Source organism: Monodelphis domestica, chromosome 7 (genome assembly GCF_027887165.1).
Source record: "Monodelphis domestica isolate mMonDom1 chromosome 7, mMonDom1.pri, whole genome shotgun sequence".
Taxonomy (NCBI): domain Eukaryota; kingdom Metazoa; phylum Chordata; class Mammalia; order Didelphimorphia; family Didelphidae; genus Monodelphis; species Monodelphis domestica.
Genome location: NC_077233.1, coordinates 86,738,434 through 86,758,559, shown reverse-complemented (window position 1 = coordinate 86,758,559; position 20,126 = coordinate 86,738,434). Strand labels below are relative to the sequence as shown.

The following is a 20,126-nucleotide window of genomic DNA, read 5'->3' as shown; positions in this document are numbered from 1 at the left end:
GCAGGCCCTCATCTTACCAGAAAAAGGACATGGAGCCCAGAGATGATACTTGCCCAAGGTTGCAAAGCAAATTGGCCCCAGAGCCAAGATGAGAACCCAGGTCCCCCCAATTTACACTCCTTTTATGCCACTGCAGAGAAAATGCTTGCAACAGCGTAGTCCACAGTTCTTTATTCAGCAAACATCTAGCCAGCCAACACAAAGCATATAAGTTACGGGAAAACTTTATTCATTCAGACAAGTCTGGTATTTACAAGGATGGACAGGCAAAGGGCAAGGGGGTGGTACAAGCCCCAGCCTGCCCAGGTCTCTTATGTACAATAGCTTCAGTTCAGCCTTCCCCAGGACACATTTTACCTCAAGTTGGCTCCTGTCTCTTCTAAAATTCAGTGCAGGCAGAACAAATTCATCTGCCCCACCACAATTTAAACAGCAATTGTGATGTGTTAAGAAGGGACCTCCACTTTCTTCTCCCAGGGGCCCTCGGGGAGGGAAAAGGCAAGGGGATAGGTGGGAAGAGGGGCTACCTTATGGTCACAAATGAGAAGTAGACTTTAGGGGGTGTGGAAAGGGCAGAAACTGGTCCCCAAATGGTCTGACAGAACTCTGAATTCTCTTTTGCCTCTTGGGGCATGGGATGGCTTAATTTCAAGTGGGAAAGGCCCATAAAATGGGAGCATCTCAGCAGGAGGCCAGCCCTTCACACTCCTGCCCCAATCCTAAGCCCTGGAAAGCTAAGGAACCCCCCCCCCCAATTCGATTCTCCCTCAGCAGTGAACACTCGATACCTTCACTCTAGACCCTGGGGCCAGGCAGCTGATGGACCTTCCTGCAGTTTGAAGCCCCCCAGAGCTGTGCATGCCTATCTGAGGGAGGGCCTCCTTATAATACTGTGGTGGGCTGTGGGTGCATCCTCCTCAGAATCCTGGAAGGCCCTCACTTTAGAAACCAGGCACCCCCCTGCACAAACAATCCTATTGGAGCAAGCTCAAGGCTGGGAAAACCACCAAATACTTTGAAATATTTTCCCAAAAGAAAAGGCTTTGGGTCACCATGGCACCATCTGTGCTTCAGGCAGCCCCAAACCCTGGCTTATCCTCTCCCCTTCAGGCCATGCCAGGGAAGGAAGAATTTACAGGAATCCAAAGAACCTTAAAACATATCAACATAGGCCAGGTAGCGCTGCTTGGGTCAATTCAGTCACAGAGCTCCCCTACATGCTCCCATGGACCCAGAGACTCCTGCAGTTCTCCCCACTCCTTCTCCTCCTGATCCTGAGCAAAAGCCCTGATTCCTGAGTCTGGAGTTCCAACAGCAGATGTGCAAAAGTGCAGGCCCAACCTCTGTAGGAGAGAGTTGGGGGCTCTCGCCAAGAGTGCTTGTGTGGGGCCAGGTTGGGCTCAGAGCCTGGGGTGGACAGGAATCTGGGTGGGATTACCCCCCAGGAGGTAAGTGGTTGTGACTCTCAAGTCCCAGCTTTGTCCACCAGCTCCCCGGGCAGTGACACAGAGAATGGAAGAGGAAGAAGCCAGGGGAAGGGATAGAGAGCCAAGTCCAGAAGGCTGCTGTGTAGGAGGCAGTGGTATTCAATACAATGGTGGCAAGATTAGTCAGAACCAAGAAAAAAATAGACATTTCTGATATATAAAATATATATTCTGCTGTCACGGAGGCAGGGAGCCAGGGCCCTGGCTGTCAATGGGGTCTGTGTGCCCCTTGGGGCGGATGATCCACAGCCAGCTGTGGGCGGGCTCAGATGACAAAGGGGGAGAGAGTGTCCAGAGTTCCCACTACACTGACTCCGTCTGCTGCTTCCTGAGTGGTCCCTGCACTGACTTTGCGGCAATCTCTGGCTGACCCGCCCAAATCCCACCCCCAAAAACTGGGGTGGGCAGGCCTGCCGGCCAACTGATTTCAGATCCCCAGGTCAGCAAGGAGGGGCTGAGAGGAGGTTGAGAGCCATGTGACCAAGAAGTCCCCTTTATTTCTAAAGGGTCAGCAGGAGATCTGTAGTGCGACTGACACACGGGAACCTTCGCCTGTCCACTGGAGAACAAGAATATTCCCACTTTAAACTGTACAGTAATACTGGGTCCAAGGGGAAGGAGATCAAGCAGGGGCAGCTCAAGGCTGCTTATCCCTCAGAATGCCCTCTGATTGGGGGAACACATGAGTACTTGACACCCTGGAAGGCCCGGCCCTAGGTAGGGAGGGAGGTCCCTCACTGCCGTTTGGCCTTGTAAGGACGAGAGCGTTTCCGCCTGTCGGGCTTTCTCTGTTTATGAAGCCGGCCGATGCTGACCCCCTGTCGTCGCCGGACAGAGATGTTCTGCTCCACAAGGTTGGCCAGCATGCCTAGGAGAAGGCACAAGAACAATGAGTGGGCAGTCCCACAGCCAGACAGGCAATCTCTAGCTTTCTCTATGCATTCATCTACTGCAAAGGGACCAAACTCATGGCCTACCAGCTGCATGTGACCTGTAACACTCCTGAATATGGCCTAAATAAGATTCAATTGCAACTCGTAGTTAAAATAAAAATACAATAGAACATAGTCAAACTAGGTCTGTACCAGAAGAGATCAATAAAACAAGACCTTTATGTAAAAGATTTCAGTAGCTCTTTTTGTGGTGGCAAAGATTTGTTAACTGGGGGTGGGGTGGGGGTGGGTTGTGCCCATCAATTGGAGAATAGCTGAACAAGTTGTGGTCTGTGATTGTTTTGGAATACTATTACGCTATAAGAAATGACAAGCAAGATGGTTTCAGAATACCTCTTGGGAACATTTATAGGAATTGATGAAAAGTGAAGTGCACAGAACCAGGAGAATGGTAACAGCAATACTGTACCATGATCAACTGGGAATGACTAGGCTTTCTTAGCATTATAATGATCCAAGACAATTCTGAAGGACTCATAATGAAAAATGTTGTTCATCTCCCAAGATGGAATCTGAAATGCAGACTGAAGCATACTGTTTTTTATACATTTTTTGGGGGGGGAGGTCTGGGTTTTCTTTCACTATATGTTCTGTAAGACTGCATATGTTTAACCTTTATCAGATTGCCTGCCTTCTCAATAAGGGGTGAGGGAAGGAGGGTGAGAGAAAATTTCGAACTCAAAACTGAAAAAATGAAGGCTAAAAATTGTTTTATATGTAACTGGAAAAAATATTCAAAAAACAATTATGTGCCTTCAGGGATCCTTCTGTTTAGTTTAATGGCATCCACCTCTACTTGATTTTGACAACAATGATCTATCTACAAGTGTTAATGTAGGACATCAGCTTTCCAAAGAGATTCTCAACAAGCCCACACAGGAGAATGAGTCTAAGAGCTGGGTCAGAAAACAGGGAATCTAAAGCTGGACTCTCTCACAGGCTCACCTTGTGTCCCCCACAATCTGCATAAATCTCAGAATTCTAATGCCAAAAGCACAGTATTTCCTAGGATGCAGACCTGGTTTCAAGGCTATGGGTCCCTGATCCTAAGAGAAGAGGTGCCATTTCCATTCCTAAAGGTGAAAGCACCCCCTAATTCCCCACCAACCCCTCTGCCAGGCATCAACACTCCTGCCTCACCTTCCTGAGCCAGCATGGAAATAAATGTGCAGATGAACTCATCGTAATTGTGGGTTCTTCTCTGATCATCAATCTATGAAAGAAAACAGAAGAGGAATGGCAGCCACATCAATAACACCAGAAATTGTTGAAATTGAGTGCCGTACCAGTAACTCACCTTAAACTTTTTCCTCTTTTCCACTTCCTCCTTGAGACAGGCTTCATAGTTTGCGATCTCTGCTTCCACACACTTCAACAGTGCCAGAAGTTCCTAGTAAAACCAAGTGTGCCCATGAAATGGCTGCTCAGGGGTGGGAAAGGGACCCCTTAGAATGGTGCTATCCTCTGCACCAGAAGCAAGAAGGGTATGGGGCAAAGTACGAAGCTCCTGACCCCCAAACCCTGCCACCTAATCTGGTCATATAGCACCACTGGCCCACAACCCCAGGCAAATGACTGGACACTCACTTTGGGGGAATACTTTTCCCCACACAGCTGTTCAGGGGGCCGGCTCAGCCCAGCTTTCTCTCGGTCACTTGATTCAGGTACCTCCTTCTCCTCTATGGTGACACTGATCTGGGTGGCCTGGCTCTGTCTGATAGGCGGTGAGGAGCCTTTCCCACCTTCTAGGAGGAGCACACATGAGAGAAAGAGCTAAAAGCAGGCACCAAGGACTGTGGTGTTCTCAAACATCTTGCTATTTGATTGATTAGATCTAGCTCTTATTGGCCCCATACCCCAACAACCCATCATCCCTTACCTGTGATGGTGAGAGGACACAGCACCCCATCCTCAGACAGATGCAGAAGACCTGTGCTGATGACAGGCCCCAAGTCTCGTACAGCCCGGTTGTAGCGCATGCAGTCCACTCGCAACAACCCATCGTCCTCCCCAAAAAGCACCTTGGAGATGTGGGAGGTGACAGGGCTGGACGGGCGGGTAGGATTGGCAGAGCGGATGGGGGACCGAAGTGGAGAGTTGAAGGCGCTCCCAATTTCAGAAGCTGTGTCGGTGCTCTCATTGCTGGGGGTGGGTGAAGGCTGAGAATGAGAGGGCGCAGCTACAGCTGGGCTTCCAGCACCGCCACTAGTCTTGATGGATAGAGGAATTGAGAGGTCTTTCTGGGATTCCTTAAGCTTCTCAGCTAGCACATTAATGGTGTTGGGCTGCAGGACGCAGAGCTGACCATCAGAAGAGGCAGGCAAGGGCTCCTGCTTAACTTGCCCTTTTCGCTTGTACCTGTTCAGACCCACAGACAGAAATTAAGCCTGGGAGAGGAGTAAGCCTTTCTCCTAGAAAGCACTTCCTAAATTATTTGTGCACTTAGCTGGGCTAATCAGTGGTCTCCAGAAAGCCCCTCCCCAAATTGCAAGCAGTAAATTTAAAGCGTTTAAGGAAGAATAGGATAAAGAGGCAGCATGATAAGAGTGGTTATGAGCTTGGAATAAAAAAGATCTGGGCTGAACTCCTTCCTCTGACCTTGGGTGACCTCTGCACACCCAGGGAGCTCTCTGGGTTATTTCTACTAAGTCATAAGATGGATTTTGATTTGCAACCCCATAACCTTCATTCAAGGAAGGAAGAACTGCTGATAGGGCACACTCCAGAACATGGGTAAATAACAAAGGGAAAGAAAAGGCCAAGGTTTTTAGTATACCATACCTGATGGCAGAATTTGTGTTCCGAACATCTTCCTCTTCCTCCTCATCATAGTCATCTTCATCATCTGAGTACTGCTGTGGTGGGCGAACTGGGACACGGCTGCGGCCTACACCTGCTGCCAGGTCCTCTTCTTCCTAAAGGATACAATGTCAGGATGAATTCAAAGTGTGAGGAGAAGCCATATTGGGATCCCAGTAGCCTCAAAAACAGACAACAAGAACATGCTGGGGACAGGTGCTCCTTTGGTGTGAGGTTTGTCCCACACAGCCCTTTTAAAGAAGCACGGTTTTCAAAGACTTTGCCTTTACTTCATTGGTGTTTAAGACCTAATCAAGAATATATCCCATATTCTTAAGGTCTCAATTCTGGATCTAATCAAATGACTAGGAAGACTTGGATTTCCAGAAATTCTCTTATAATTCTTCTTTTTTTTTTTTAAACCCTCACCTTCCGTCTTGGAGTCAATACTGTGTATTGGCTCCAAGGCAGACGAGTAGTGAGGGCTGGGCAATGGGGGTCAAGTGACTTGCCCAGGGTCACACAGCTGGGAAGTATCTGAGGCCAGATTTGAACCCTAGGCCTGACTCTCAATCCACTGAGCCACCCAGCTGCCCCCTTCTCTTATAATTCTTGAAGTTCTCTAATGGCCAGAGAAAAATGTTATGACCAAAACCAAGAAGATACTTCCAAATAGGTATCAAAGCCCACCTCTCAAAAGACTTTATAATGAGTATTATGGATATCTTATGGCACTAAGTGTTAGACCAGAAATGAGTACCCATTTGATTCTAGGTACTTACTTGCATAGGAGACTTAGCATAATTGTGGTTATCCAAGAAAGCTGGGAGCCGCTGAACGATGGGACTGGGGTTTGTTGGGACCCCATTGAGGCTGCTGACTGGAGGCTTCACCATGAGTTTGGGTTTGCTGGGTGGGCTATGTGTGGGGGCTGGCTGGCAAGGCCCTGCCACCTCTTCAGGTCCATCTGAGAAGAGGGAAGCATAATATGAATAATGCCTTCAGAAAAAGATATAGATGGTCCTGGTAAGGAGAAAGAGGGAATAGCATTTTCAAACTTCAAACTATATAATAAAGCAGCAGTCAACAAAACTACCTGGGAATGATTAAAAGAGGTAGATCAGTGAAAAAGACTAGAAAAAGAAGCTATATAAAGGCAGCCAAAATGGTTCAGTGAACAAAAGGCCAGACCTGGAGTCAAGTCTTCCCGAGTTCAAACCTGGCCTCAGACACTTATTAGCTATGTGACCGAGGCAGGTCACTTTACCCTATTTGTCTCAGTTTTCTCCTCTGTAAAAATGAGCTGGGAAAAAAAATGGCTAATCATTCCAGTATCTTTGCCCAAGAAAACCCCAAATGAAATCATAGAGGATGGGCATGACTGACAAGGGATAATTAGAAACAATGGAACTCAAAAGCCCACTATTTAATAAAATAGAAATCATAAACAATTTAGTAAATTGCTCTTTATCTGACTAAAACTGGTGGAAAACTGGAAAGCAGTGTGTCAGAAATCAAACTTAGACAAATACCTAATACTTTATTTCACGATACATTCTAAATGGATATCTAACCTTAATATTAAGAAAAACAGATCATATACCTCTTCCAGCTATAGGGAGATGTATTCTTCAAGAGATAAAAGCAATCATAAAAGATAAAAGAGATAACTTTAGGGGGAAGCTGGGTAGCTCAGTGGATTGAGAGTCAGGCCTAGAGATGGGAGGTCCTAGGTTCAAATCTGGCCTCAGACACTTCCCAGCTGGGTGACCCTAGGCAAGTCACTTGACCCCCATTGCCTAGCCCTTACCACTCTTCTGCCTTGGAACCAAAACACAGTATTGATTCCAAGATGGATGGTAAGGGTTAAAAAAAAAAAAGATAACTCTGATTATATGAAACTGAAAAGCTTCTGAACAGGTTAACATTAATGCACCTAGAATAAAATGAGAAGCAGAGGGGAAAAAAACCTTATTAATCAAATTTCTCTGAAAAAGGTTGGGTATTCAAAATATAGAAAGAATAGATACACGTGACCAAAAGCCATTCCCCAACAGATAAGAGGTCAAAGGATATGACTGTTTTCAAAAGAACCCCAAACTATACACAACCACATGAAAGAAGGCTCTAATTACAATAAGAGAAATTTGAATCAAAATAATCCTAAGGTTTTACACCTCATATCTTACAAAATGGCAAATGATGGGAATAATCAAACTGGAGAGACTGGGAAAATAGGTACTGTGGTGCATTGTTGGTGAACCCATCAATCAGTATAACCATTTTGGAAAGCAAACTGGAATCACACAAATAAAGTAATTAAAATGTCCATAGCCTTTGACCCAGAGATTCCATTACTGGGTTTACATCCCAAGGAGGCCATTGATAAGAAGAAAGACCTCCTATACACCACAATATTTTTAGCAGCATTGTATGTGATAACAAAGAAATGGAAATAAAGCAGATGCCTAATGATTGGGGAATGGCTAGACCACTGTGGTATGAGAATGTAATGGATTATTATTGGGCTATAAGAAATAATGAATGTGACGGATACAGAGAAACAAGGAAAGATCTATAAGAGCTATCAGTGACAGTGAAGTAAGCAGAGGCAATAAAACAATACAAACAATGACTACCACAACATAAATAATAAAAACCACCACACACCAAAAAATCAAAGTGAATGTTGCAAAATTCTAAAGAACAAAACACAGCTGGAAAGAAGAGTTATGAGCAGAACACTCCTAACCCACCCCCCACCCCCACCAATGCAGACATAGAGGGCCCACAAGGGCTGCAGAATGCGCATATTTTTAGACTTTCTTGATGTACTGATTAGTTATGCTGACTTCTCCCTTTTTTTTTTGAGCTTAAAAAACACCCTATTTATTATATGAGATGGTAATTTTTTAAAAAGGCAATAAAAATTTCTTTTAAAAAAAAAGTGAGATGGGAGAAGGCAGCTAGATGGCTCAGTGGATTGAGAGCCATGTCTGGAGATAGGAGGTCCTGGGTTCAAATTTGAACTTAAGACACTTCCTAGCTGTGTGACCCTGGGCAAGTCACTTAACTTTCATTGCCTAGCCCATACTGCTCTTCTGCCTTGGAACCAATACATAGTACTGAGTCTGAGACAGAAGGTAAGGTTTAAAAAAAGGAAAAAAAGAAAAAGAACCAGGTACCTCTTGAGTTTTGTGTTCTCTTCCCTTCAAACACTTACTAAAACAATCAGCCCCACTGCCATTTCCTCCCATCTTTTAGACCCAGCTATCATAACCATCCTTCAAAACAGAAGACAAAAATCTCTATGGGGTCGAGAAATTCCTGGATGTCTTGGACAGGTCAGAATAAAAAGAAAAAAAGTAAAGGAACAAAAGGAGGAAGTTTGTGTGGTGCAAGGGACACAGAAAGCTAAGGAACTCCAAGCTGCTAAGCACCTGTCTATCACATTCTTTATATTAGTCATTTCTTGATTCTAAATCAAGAATGCAGGACACTCCCAATCTTCCAGGATTATACAAAGAGAAAGACTGAAGGCACCCAGGAGGCCAGGCCAGGGCTTTTTATTCCAGAACTTAGAGAAAGCATTCAGTATATTGTATGTACCTATGTTATAGATCCATAAATTTAGAGCTGGAAGGGATCTCAGAGGCCACTGAGTCCACTTTCCTCATTTGTAAAAAGAGGAAACTGAGGCCCAGAGAAATTTCAGTGCCCAGGGTCACACAATTCCTAATTGCCTAAATCAGGATTTGAACTCAGGTCCTCTGACTCCAAATCCTATGTTCTTTTTCCACTTTACCATGTCGCCTTTCAATCAGAGCACTTAAATCCCTCTATTCCACAGTTCCTCAATCTGAGGTTCATTAACTTTTCTTTTTAATGCTTTGGCAACTATATGTAATTGGTTTACTTTATAATCTATCGTATTTTATGCTTTTAAGAACATTATTTTGGGGGCAGCTAAGTGGCTCAGTGGATTGAGAGCCAGGTCTAGAGATGGGAGGTCCTAGGTTCAAATCTGACCTCTTCCTGAACACTTCCTAGTGGTGTGACTGTGCAAGTCATTTAACCTCCACTGCCTAGCCCTTACCGCTCTCTTCTACCTTAGAACCAATATATAGTATATGAACTGTTTTCAAAAGAACCCCAAACTGCATAGTATTGGTTCTAAGAGTATTGGTTTTAAGACAGAAGGTAAGGGTTTAAAAAAAATCCCCCCCAAAAAAACAAAAACAACCCAAATCATTATCTTGAGAAGGGGACCACTGGCTTTACTAGACTGCCAAGGGGTCCATAATACCAAAAAGAATAAGAATCCTTATGCTAGGCCAACCTTGAAACAGCCAATTCCATGCCCAATCCAATCTAATAGAATTCCCTCCCAAGGAGTCAAGCTATGTCCAGGCCTTCTGGGTCCTGTTGCTTAGGCATCTCATACCTGTTTGAGAAGCCTCAGAGGCCAGTGGGGTCTTGCTTGTTTCAAGCACCAGAGAGGGCTTGCAGGAGGCTGGTTTGGAGTCCTCAGGGGGCTGAGACTCTTGGGACTTCTGGGTTTGAATCAGTTCTGGCTGAGTCACTCGGATCAGCTGAAACCAGAATAAGGAGGGCACTGAGCAACAGGACTAGCAGAACACTGTACGCTCAGGGACACACCACTGGACTGTGCCCTCTCACTTTTCCAGCTGAGCATGCCTCAGGACCAGCACTGCTAGCAGTTACCCAATCATGACACCATGAAATGGGAATACTAAAGACTTCATTTTAGTAGCCAGTCCTCATCCCAACCTAAAACTTTCCCACTCTCCAGGGAGTCAGGAGACATTCAAAGCTAGAGGGAGGAATGGAAAGGAGATGAAAGCATGGAGAATCCAACAGTTACTTTAACCCCCAAATCATCAAACTGCTTGAAAAAAAGAAAACTACAAATGTTAAATCAGAAGAACACATGCATAGGAAAAGGGTATGAAAAGAGAATGGAAAACAAAAGATGTTCAAACGTGGCTTCTAAGAGAAGAGGAAGTCCTGAGTCCTAGAGAACAAGACCAATATCAGTCTCTTCCCAGAAAAGGGCCTTCCCTACCTGCTGTAAGGCCTCCAACACTGTCTGTCGGTTCATCTTCAGGACATGCAGCTTAGATTCATACTTGATCCTGCGGTCGGGCACTACCGCCATCAGGTTAAATCGGATGTCATGATATGGCTCCCTGTGGTCACACCCACCGGCCACCTGAGCTTCAGGTTTTCTGCAGCCAACCCACCCTCTGGGTGCCCCTTTCCTCAGTCAGATGACCAAATGCAAATGATTCCATGCTAGGAACTTTAAAACCAGTGTCTTAGGGCCAGCCAGTAATTTTATACATTATGCCTTGATATAAGGCAGACCAGCAAGCCAATTATCACCATTTATAGGGGTTTTTTACACTCTCACCAGATTCCTTTAGAATTCCATACTCCTCCATGGGAAAGAGAAAGGCTGGTGCCATCTAGGAATCCCACCCAAGGGTGCTGAGGAGCACAACTGCCATCAAACTTCCCAGTGCTATGCCCACCCTCAAATCTGGGCAGTTACCCTGCTGTGGCTAGGCCAATTCGTTCCATGATGACTCGGCGGGCTTTATCTGTCCACTCTTCATCTTCCCCCCAGGGCCCTGGGAAAAACAATAAAGAAAAGAGAAAGAGAGTGAAATGCCAATGCTGGGAATATAGGAAAACAGCAAAGACAGAAATCAAGTAGGTTGGAGGGAATATCTGAAGGATGCCTATGATCAGAATTCAGACTTCCTCAGAGCCATCTTGTCACATGGTAAGAAGCTTTACAAGTATATTTGGCTGCATTACCATCAAAGACCACCCTTATCTCCTTATTATCTTATCTCTGGAGGAAGGATATTATTCTCTGCCCAGTTGAATAATCTTTCTACTTAATGTCTAACAATCATATCTCTAATTCTAGAATTTGTAATGACTGAGAAATGAAACTGAAATCAAAGGTCTTACAAAATCATTTTAGTCAAGAACCTGGGAAAGCACTCAGTTTGCCTAGCCCTATCTGGAAATATCAGCCCTAAATCTCCCTGTCCCAAGTAATTCAAGACACAGATCCTACCATGGTCGATGGGATACACTTTCAGCCCGTCTAGCTCAAAAAGACGTCCCTTGATGGGGACATAGCTGACAAAGTGGAATGCCTCCATTGTTCTAACAGCACTGATCCCATTCTGCTTCTCTGGCAGGTGTCGTGGCTCGGGTCTATAGAGGAGATGGATTCAGAAGCCTGATTAAAGAGAGTCCTCCTTATGACCATATTGCCTTCTATCCTATCACACATCTCCCATCAGCTTTACACGCACCTGGCATGGCTGTTGTGTGCTTTGGCCAGCTCTGGAGCATTCCCAATGGCATATCCCTTGCTCTGGAAAGAGAAGAAACAATCCCATGTCATAGTCTTCATGTGGACAAGAGATAGAGATGCTATAATTTCAGAGAAAGCAAGGTGAGAATAAGTCTCCTGGATGTCAGTAGTCAGTAGACCTGAATTCTAGCCTAAGCATTGTATTTGTTTTGTGGATTTAGACAAGCATTGCTTAATTTCTTATCTATAAAATGGGGATTGTCATCATTTGCTCTACTGAATTCACAGGGCTGCCCAGGGGATCAGTGAAGTGACAGGAGAAAATAAAACCTGAAAAGTTAAAATCATCACACCCACTGCCAATATGGGGGAACTACAATCTCTTCAAAGGACAGGAGTGCAACCCCTATGGCCTAAGCCTTGTCTGGGCATTGCATATAGGCCAACCTAGTTGTCAAAGAATGGGCACAAGAGCCTGTCAAGCAGCCAGGGCTCTCCACATACCTCTGGGCTAAAACCCTTGGTGAAATCCTTCATGCGGCTCAGTGTTGGGCCCAAGTCCACATTGCTACAGTTCAGAAGGACACTCAATAAGGCATGAGTGGCACAGGAGTTGGGAATCAGCTGCAAATCCAAGAACAGGCACTTTTATTCCTGGCACACATCTTGTCTCAACCTCCCTCAAACATACCAACATAGCATGATTCATAAATCTGGCATAGAGAAAAAAGTTCCATGGGGTCTGATCTAGTCAGAACTCCTTAAATCTCAGGAAAAGAACCTTCCCTTCCTTTGTCCCAATGAAGAAGAGGGGAAATTCTCTCTGCTAAGAGTGTTAAAAAAATAACCACTGGAGGCAGCTGGATAGCTCAGTGGATTGAGAGCTAGGCCTAGAGATGGGAGGTCCTAGGTTCAAATCTGGCCTCAAACACTTCCCAGCTATGTGACCCTGGGCAAGTCACTTGACCCCCATTGCCTAGCCCTTACCACTCTTCTGCCTTGGAGCCAATACACAGTATTGACTCCAAGATGAAAGGTAAGAAAAAAAAAACCCACTCCTGGATTTTATTATCTCTTAAAGCAAAAGTACTAATACATCTCTAGGCTAAATTTTCCTATGGCAACTTAGGTAAAAAAAAAAATCATCTCTCAGAACACAAAGAATCAAATAACCTGATGGGCGAAGAACATGTTATTCACAATGTCATCATCGATCACAGAAGTCTCGTCCACAAGGGTAGAGACCTTGCGCCGGGACCTGCGTTCTTCGATCCATTTGAAGAGGAAGATGAAACCATATACTGGACTGGAAGAAGAAAAGAACCTATTAAATGCATTTGACCAGGCTGCTTTGAAGATACGGCTCTCCTTTCCACTGGTTTTCTTTCCTTTTTATTCCCCTTACACTGCTTTTCCACTTAACTAAGGAAGGAAGACTCCCAAAATGGTACTCTTTGCTAACTTTTCATGAACACTGCCACCTCAGCTCATAGCAGTACTAAGTATATGTACTCCCTAAAGACAGGCACAGTCATTGTTCTCTCTTTGGCCTAAAAGTCCAAAAAGAAGGCACCCACCTCCTCTCCCAAACAAAATGTCATAATTCTATGCCAACAAAAGGGAAAAAACAATTCATCACCCAGAGGCCCATCCTGGAAAGGTGAAAGCTTCAGAACAAAAGCAAAGATAAACACACGAAGATTTTGTTCTAATGGGAAGTTCAACCTCCTCTATCACTAGACTTCAGTACATCCCAAACAGAGTAAATAAAACAAATCCACACTCAAACCAATTCCCTTTTTCATTGGGAAGAGACTTTTAGCATTGTTATCACAACTCACTTCCTGATAGCATAGTGGTTAACTCCAATGTTTCTATTTTAGGTTCCCAAAAAAAGGCATCCAGGCAAAATCTTAGTTTCTCAGATAAAACACTCAGCATTATGAGAAAAGCCAGCCACCCAAGACCAAGCCTCTGCTATGATCCTCTACATTACTGTTTATTCCAAGGGATTCTGGAGCTTTCAAAACCCCTCAATGAGACCTATTCAGAAATGATACTTTCTCAAACTATCTTATCTTAGGTCAATGACAGAGACTAACAGGGAAGTCACTTACCCCTGGCATTTGCTCTGAAGATCATAAATCTCTTCAACTTGTACCCCTTTAACACCTATGGAATATCACAACCATTAATTATACAACTTCTGTATTCAGTACTGGAGATACAAAAAAGGGAACAGGTATGCAAATAAGTGGTAAAAAAAAAGTAAAAAGGATAGGTCTAAACAGAAAGCTGATCTCTGAAGAGGTCAAGATCCTTTTAAAGTACATGGAAGGGAGTGGGGGAGTGGCTAGGCTTAATGGAGGAAGTAGTAGCTGAGAAAGGTCCAGCTTTAAAGAGATATCTCCCAGGCATAGAGGATAGTAAAAGCACCAAAAATAGGAGAGAAGAGCACAAAAGTACATGTTGGAAAACAGAATATATGAGAGATTATGTGCAATAATTCTAGAAAAGCCTACTGGGGCTAGTTTGAGGCAGGCCTTCAATGCCAGGATCAGAAGTTTATAATTTATGTATAAGACAAAAGGGAGTTACTGACAATTTAGGAACAGAAAAATGGCAGTCAGAATAGAAAATGAGGGAGATTACTGAAGCAATGGTGTGAGGGTTGGCTTGGAAAGAAGGCAGATTAGAAGCAGGAAAATCACTTAGGACCCCATTATAACAGTTTATGAGAGTTAACCAGGTTCTTCTCATCTAAGGTAGTCATAGAAAGAGCTGAAAAAGGGGACAGGTATGAGATTTTGCAATGGTAGAACTGACAAAACCTGATGATCTTATGGAGAGATCAGAATCAAAGGAGGGGGAAAAAGGAGTTACTCAAAAAGACTGGACACAAAAATATTATTAGAAATGCCTCATCTGAGGGGAAGTTTTGTACTTACCAAAATCTTCTACCAACAGGGTAAAAAGGCCTGAGTTTTCCCAAGGATTGGAAAGTGAAGGAGACAGCAGAGGAATAAAAAAAAAAAGAATAGTCATTTAATGATCAAAATTGTGTGAATAGGTTAGAGAGCTTTTAGCAAGAAAAGGAAGGCAGATTCATGATTCTTATTCCCTCCTGCTACAGGCTTCTATGATGTTTTCCATGTCTTTTTTTCCTACTGCATTCAGCTCTCATTCTCAAGACAACTTTCTTTAAGCCCTGGAGTTAGGAAGACAGGAGTTCAAATCTGATCTGACCTTGGGCAAGTCACTAAACCTGTTTGCTTTATTCCTCAACTGTAAAATGGGGATAACAAGATCATCTCAAGGTTGTTTGTTCAGATAAAATTAGATAATATTTAAAAAGCATTAGTGCAGTAAGTTCTATGTAAATAGTAGCTATTATTTACCCTCAGCTATTCATATACCCCTAACCCAACCCAGTGGTCATGTCCTTCATATCCATTTTCTTTAGGAACTGATATCCAGATTAAAAATATCTTTGTACTTCACCTAATGAGCAAAAATTACCACAGTGCCGGTTTTCTTACCACCTAAAGTTCTACTAACCTACAACTTTGTCCTTCAACCTCCAGCTCTGTACCCCATCCCCTACTAGAGCCTACAACTCCTGGCCCTGTATTCCTGTATTTCTGCTTGCTTGGGAGCAGAACAACCTTGGGATTCCCATCCTCCAAATGTAAGTCAACAATGTAATATGGCAACCAAAAAAAACTAACGTGATCCTAAACTGCCTAGAGTCTACAACTGAAGCAGCTACAATCTCACAGTACAATCAAGACTACAAGTGGAGTTCCTCATACAGGTCTGGGCAGCAAGGAGGGACGGTGACAAATGCATGTTGAGGATAGCGTGGTGATGCTTAGCCTGCCCAGAAGTTTTTGAGGGGCCACGATAGCCTGTATGTAAAAGGCTATCAGGTAGAAAAGGGCTTATCCTTGCTCTAATAGACCCGGAAGGCAGAACTAGTAACAACAGACATGACTGCTGAGATATTCAGCTTGACATAAAGAGCTCCTAACAATAGTAGATTTCTTCGAAAGTTGAATAACCACTTGTTGGGATTTTTGCAAAAGTGTTTCCCGCACACGTTCAAGCTGAACCTCTGTTCTAAGCGGGAAGGCGCTTAGCATTCATCCAGGCCAGCTCCCTTTAGAGAGAACACTGAAGCCCAGAGAGGCTGATGGGCTTGGAGTGGCGTCTGAACCCGGGCCCTCTGGCTCAAATGCAGCCCACTTTTCGTTGACCCCCGGCTCTGACCTCAGAAATCCCTTCAAACTCTGAAATCCTTGGCTTCCATAACGCGCCAGTCAACATGGTCCCCGAAGCCTGGCCCTCCCCCGCCCAACTCAACGCCTCCCCCAGCTCCAATCCGCAATGGTGTCCGCGGAGGAGGCGATAAAGGTTCTTATTTATTTACCCCCTCGCCCATGTCCCCTTCCCCCTCTCCCGGTCCCCTCTCCTTTTCCTTCCCTCTCCCCCGTCCGGCCCCGCCCCCCCTTTATTGCCCCTCACCTGGGTCACTCTCCAGCTCTAACCAGCCTTTATTCATCTTCCCCTGGAGCGGCCCCTCAGCGCCATGTCCAAGCTCCGCCGCCGCCCCTGGGAGCCCCGCACTCAAGGAAGCCCGGCCGGCACCGGGCCCCCACTCTAAGACGCCCAGACAACGGGCCCGAGAGCCGCGTCATCTGCGCGCGACGCGACGCGGCGCCAGCAACATCATCTCAGCGCGACACCGCGCACTCACAGCTTCTTACGACTACGCCGGAAGGTAGGAGGGCATGTGGGCAGGTGGGTGGGCGGGAGGAGGTGCTGCGCGAACTCGCAACGCCCAGACGTGCTCGCCGCCGACGTCGCCCGCGCCTCTTTCCCGGAGAGCTTGTGAGGGCGCTTCCCCGCCCCGCCGTCGGCCCCCCCGCCTTCCCCTCCAGTGGGTGGCGGGGAGGTGGGAGGGGTGCGGGCACTGCGCGTGCCCGCCGGCCCGGGCTCGCCGCCGTTACTGGCCGTTGGGGGAACTCATGAACCCGCCCTCGGACACCCTGCTGCCCAGCCTCCGCCCCATCGAAGGCGGGGCCTGGGCCGAGCGGGCTCGCGGCCGTTACTGGCCGTTGGCTGACCCATCGCCCGCCCGAGCGGCCCCTCCCTGCAGCTGGCGGCGGGGCTGCTAAGGGCGGGGGCAGAGGCTTGGCGGGCCGGGGTCGGGGCCTACGGCTAGCCAGCGCGAGACGCGGCGGCGGGGGTCTGGAGCAGCCCGTGCGCGGGTGGCAGTGAGGCCCTTGGAGGTAGAGGAAACCCCGCCAGACCCAAGACGAGGGAACTGGGGCGCCCAGAGGAAGGAAACAAGACACGTGTGTGTGTGTGTGTATGTGTATGTCTGCGCGCGTGTGCCCCGAACTCTGGTGTGGAAACACCCCTCACTCCCCTGCACTGCGGGCACCTGGAGTTCTCTAGTGTGCCAGAGGCATCGCTTGAACCCAGCTCTTCGATCTCGGAGACCCTCCGTTTCCCCATCGTGGCATAAACAAGGGAAAGGAGATGCCAGAGTAGAAAGGCGGATTCCGGGAATGACTAAGGGAGGGGGGGAGGCCGGCAGGAAGCCAAGAAACACTCGAGCAGTTGGTAAGCGCCTACTGTGTGCTAGTGACTCTGCTAAGCCGCGGTGATACAGACAAAAAAGAAACCGTTCTTCCCCGCAAGGAATTTACTTGTTAAAGTAAAATAATCTGAAAAATCGCCCTCTTCCCCGATCAACCCTCTCCTGCTTCCCAGTTGGCCCTGGAAGAACAACTATTAAAGTTGTTAAAGTTAGAGGGACCTTGGACTATTTTGTTGCATTTTGCTCAGTTCGAAAAATTGGCATTTCTGTACTCTTTGTTGATTAGCATCTATTGGCAATTATGGTATTTCTCTAAGAAATACCCAATGTTTTGTAAATAATCCATTTTTTAAAAGCCTGTGGATTTACATCAGTTTTTTTGTTATCAAATTTAAAAAGAGGTTAAATTATCATAAGGCTGTTTTTGGAAAAGAGCTGTTACTCAAGGGGGAAGGAATGTAACTTTTCAGGTTAGAAGTTTGCATGAAATTTTAGCAGCTAAAGTTTTGGGACATTTGTGTCATCCTCTGATATTCCCACTGAAAATGCAAAAGAATTTGGTCTAGCTGTCTTTAACTGGTACAGATTAAAACCTCCTCCCCCTTCCCCCAACAATTGGTGTGCCACTCATCCACTGCTTGAATTCATTTGACAGGCTCTATATAATCTTTTTTTTTTTTTTAGGCCTAATCTTCCACTTTATGTATTTTGGTTCCTTGGCAGAAGAACTGATAGGGCTAGGCTATGGGGATTAAGTGGTTTGCCCAGGGTTCATACAAGTAGGAAGTGCCTGAGGCCACATTTGAACCCAGGATCTCCCCTCTCTAGACCTGACCCTCAATTCACTGAGTCATCTAGCTACCCCAAGAACCTGTATATCTTACAGGCTTCAGTTCCTAATAAGTATCTTTCTTCCTTTTCCAAATTTTCCAGTTTGTTCTTGAGAAATATAAAGTCTATGCAGTCTTTCTGTATGTCCCCATTGTGCTCTTCAGGAGTTGGTAGAAGATATTGTGTCAGCAAGTGTACATGGAAACAATATGAAAACATGTTGGAAAAGAGCAGCGTGTATGAAATTACTTTGGTCTTCATCAGAGCAAAGTTGATTTAATAATAATGGTTTGGGGGCAGAAATATTGCTAATTATACAATTGCAAGTTTCCCATTAATATGATAGAGTATTGGGGACAGCTAGGTGGTTCAGTGAATTGAAAACCAAACCTAAAGATAGGAGGTGCTGGGTTCAAATCTGGCCTTAGACACTTCTTAACTGTGACCCTGGACAAGTCACTTAACTCCAGTACCTTACCATCTTTTGCCCTGGAACTAATACACTCTATTGATTCTAAAACAGAAGGGAAGGGTTTTTTTAACCTAAAATTAAATTAAAAGATAATAGAGTATGAATACAGAAGAGAATATTCACCCAGAAGGTAGTCAGAGAACATTACAACATAATACCTCAGAAGCTCCAGTAGGGATGTTATACAGGAACAAGGGTTTGTTTGGTCTCTTCTCTTCCCTCCCCTTTCTTCTACCCTATTCATCTTGACATGTGGAAATTACAGTCTTATTCTGTTTTGACATTGGGGGTCAAGGGCTGAAGGAAATAAAGAAATTTTCATTTTGTTTTCAGAGACATTCCTTTTAACTTGAATCAAGAGGAAGTTTGGTTACTAGCTAGATGTCTGAGCTCAGTTGTAAGGAAGTAACCAGGAAATGGTTTAGTTAATAACTTGGCTCCATCCTTCATCACAGGGAATTAACTCTCCCAAGAGGCCTGTCCATTCCTTTCTTGTGGGCTTGAACTCTCCATGAAGCAAAAATTTCACAGGTGCTGGTGAGGGTGATAAAAAGCTCAATAAGATAGGGCTCCTATTCAGTCTTCCAAAATAGTAGAGAATATAAGACATTTAAACAATTGCACTACAAAAGCCTGTGTAGGAAGTGTTTAGGGTTGGTATAAATCTGTTATGAGAAGTCAGAGGAAGAAGAGATTTTCATTTCCTTCATAGGAAATGGCTTCATGGAAGATGTGGGATTTGAATTGAGCCAACTAGACACAAGTAGGGATCCAATACTTCTGAGTCAAGATATTTCTTTCACTGGCCTACTATTCAAATGTTTTCTGAATATTTGATTTAGTGGTTCTCTGAAACAGTATGTAACAAAAAAGTCAAGGCATCTGGGTTCTTAAGATTTTTTTGTGGAGCAGAATCCATAGAATCACAATTTTAATTAGAAGGGACCACAGGAACCATCTAATCTAACTTAACCATGAAAGAAATTTACCTAATTTACCTAAAAAGTATTCATTCAGCCTTCACTTGAAGACCTTTAAAGAGGGAGAACCATCTACCTCTTAAGGTATTCTATCCACTTGGACAGCTTTAATTGTTAGGAATTTTAATCCATTGTTCTGTCCTCTGAAACTAAAGAGAATAAATAATCCTGCTTCCGTATAACAGTATTCAAATACTTGTAGTCAGTGATTTTGTCTCCTTGAACTTTTCTCCAGACTAAACATTCCCAATTCCCCCAGTTGATCATCATAGAACAGACTCAAGGCCTTCCACCATTCAAGTTTCATCTAGATACTTTGTTTCATCACATGAAATCTTAGACTATTGCATCCAGAATTGAAACCAACATCAGATGCCCCTCTCACAGAAGGAGAAAACCCTTGATTTTGGGGTTGGAATTTCCAACAAATGAGCTTTGATGGTCGGTGTGTATGTGGCAGGTCTTTTTTTTTTTTAACACTTTCTGTCTTAGTAACAACTCTAAGACAAGATAAGGGTTCTTCCATCTTAAAATCAATACTGTGGATTGGTTCCAAGGTGGAAGAGAAGTAAGGGCTAAGCAATGGGGGTTAAGTGACTTGTGCAGGGTCACAAAGCTAGGAAGTAAGGCCACATTTGAAC

At 44.9% G+C, this 20,126-nt stretch overlaps 2 protein-coding genes across 10 annotated transcripts in view; one reads left to right on the top strand and one right to left on the bottom strand.

Annotated features, from left to right (window-relative positions):
* Window positions 1–156: 156 nt before the first annotated feature.
* BAP1 (BRCA1 associated protein 1) lies at window positions 157–16,253 on the bottom strand. The gene is made up of 17 exons (XM_001380301.5): window positions 16,122–16,253; window positions 14,546–14,575; window positions 13,715–13,769; window positions 12,771–12,903; window positions 12,102–12,221; window positions 11,596–11,657; window positions 11,352–11,494; window positions 10,815–10,893; window positions 10,326–10,449; window positions 9,684–9,831; window positions 6,022–6,206; window positions 5,222–5,355; window positions 4,320–4,798; window positions 4,028–4,185; window positions 3,738–3,830; window positions 3,581–3,653; window positions 157–2,355 (listed from the first exon to the last, which is right to left on the bottom strand). The coding sequence occupies exons 1-17, from the start codon at window positions 16,156–16,158 to the stop codon at window positions 2,222–2,224; spliced, it is 2,187 nt and encodes a 728-aa protein (XP_001380338.2). The 5' UTR covers window positions 16,159–16,253; the 3' UTR covers window positions 157–2,221.
* Window positions 16,254–16,307: 54 nt separating this feature from the next.
* The window catches only part of PHF7 (PHD finger protein 7), a 44,549-nt gene continuing 40,730 nt past the window's right edge, over window positions 16,308–20,126 (top strand). For 4 of the 9 annotated variants that reach the window (XM_056804965.1, XM_056804962.1, XM_007500502.3 and 1 more), the window contains exon 1: window positions 17,077–17,225. The gene's annotated coding sequence lies outside the window, so the exon portion shown is untranslated. Of the gene's footprint in view, window positions 16,378–16,670; window positions 16,957–17,076; window positions 17,226–20,126 lie in introns of those variants that run through there. The other 5 variants (XM_056804963.1, XM_056804967.1, XM_056804966.1 and 2 more) reach the window with 4 other exon arrangements.

Excerpts from the sequence above, each read along its gene's own strand:
- BAP1 (XM_001380301.5), bottom strand. The coding sequence starts at position 16,158 with ATGAATAAAGGCTGGTTAGAGCTGGAGAGTGACCCAG. Across the intron at positions 12,904-13,714 it reads CTTCAGAGCAAATGCCAGGG|TCCAGTATATGGTTTCATCT; the intron begins GTAAGTGACTTC and ends TTCTTCTTCCAG. Across the intron at positions 3,654-3,737 it reads AAAAGAGGAAAAAGTTTAAG|ATTGATGATCAGAGAAGAAC; the intron begins GTGAGTTACTGG and ends TTTCTTTCATAG.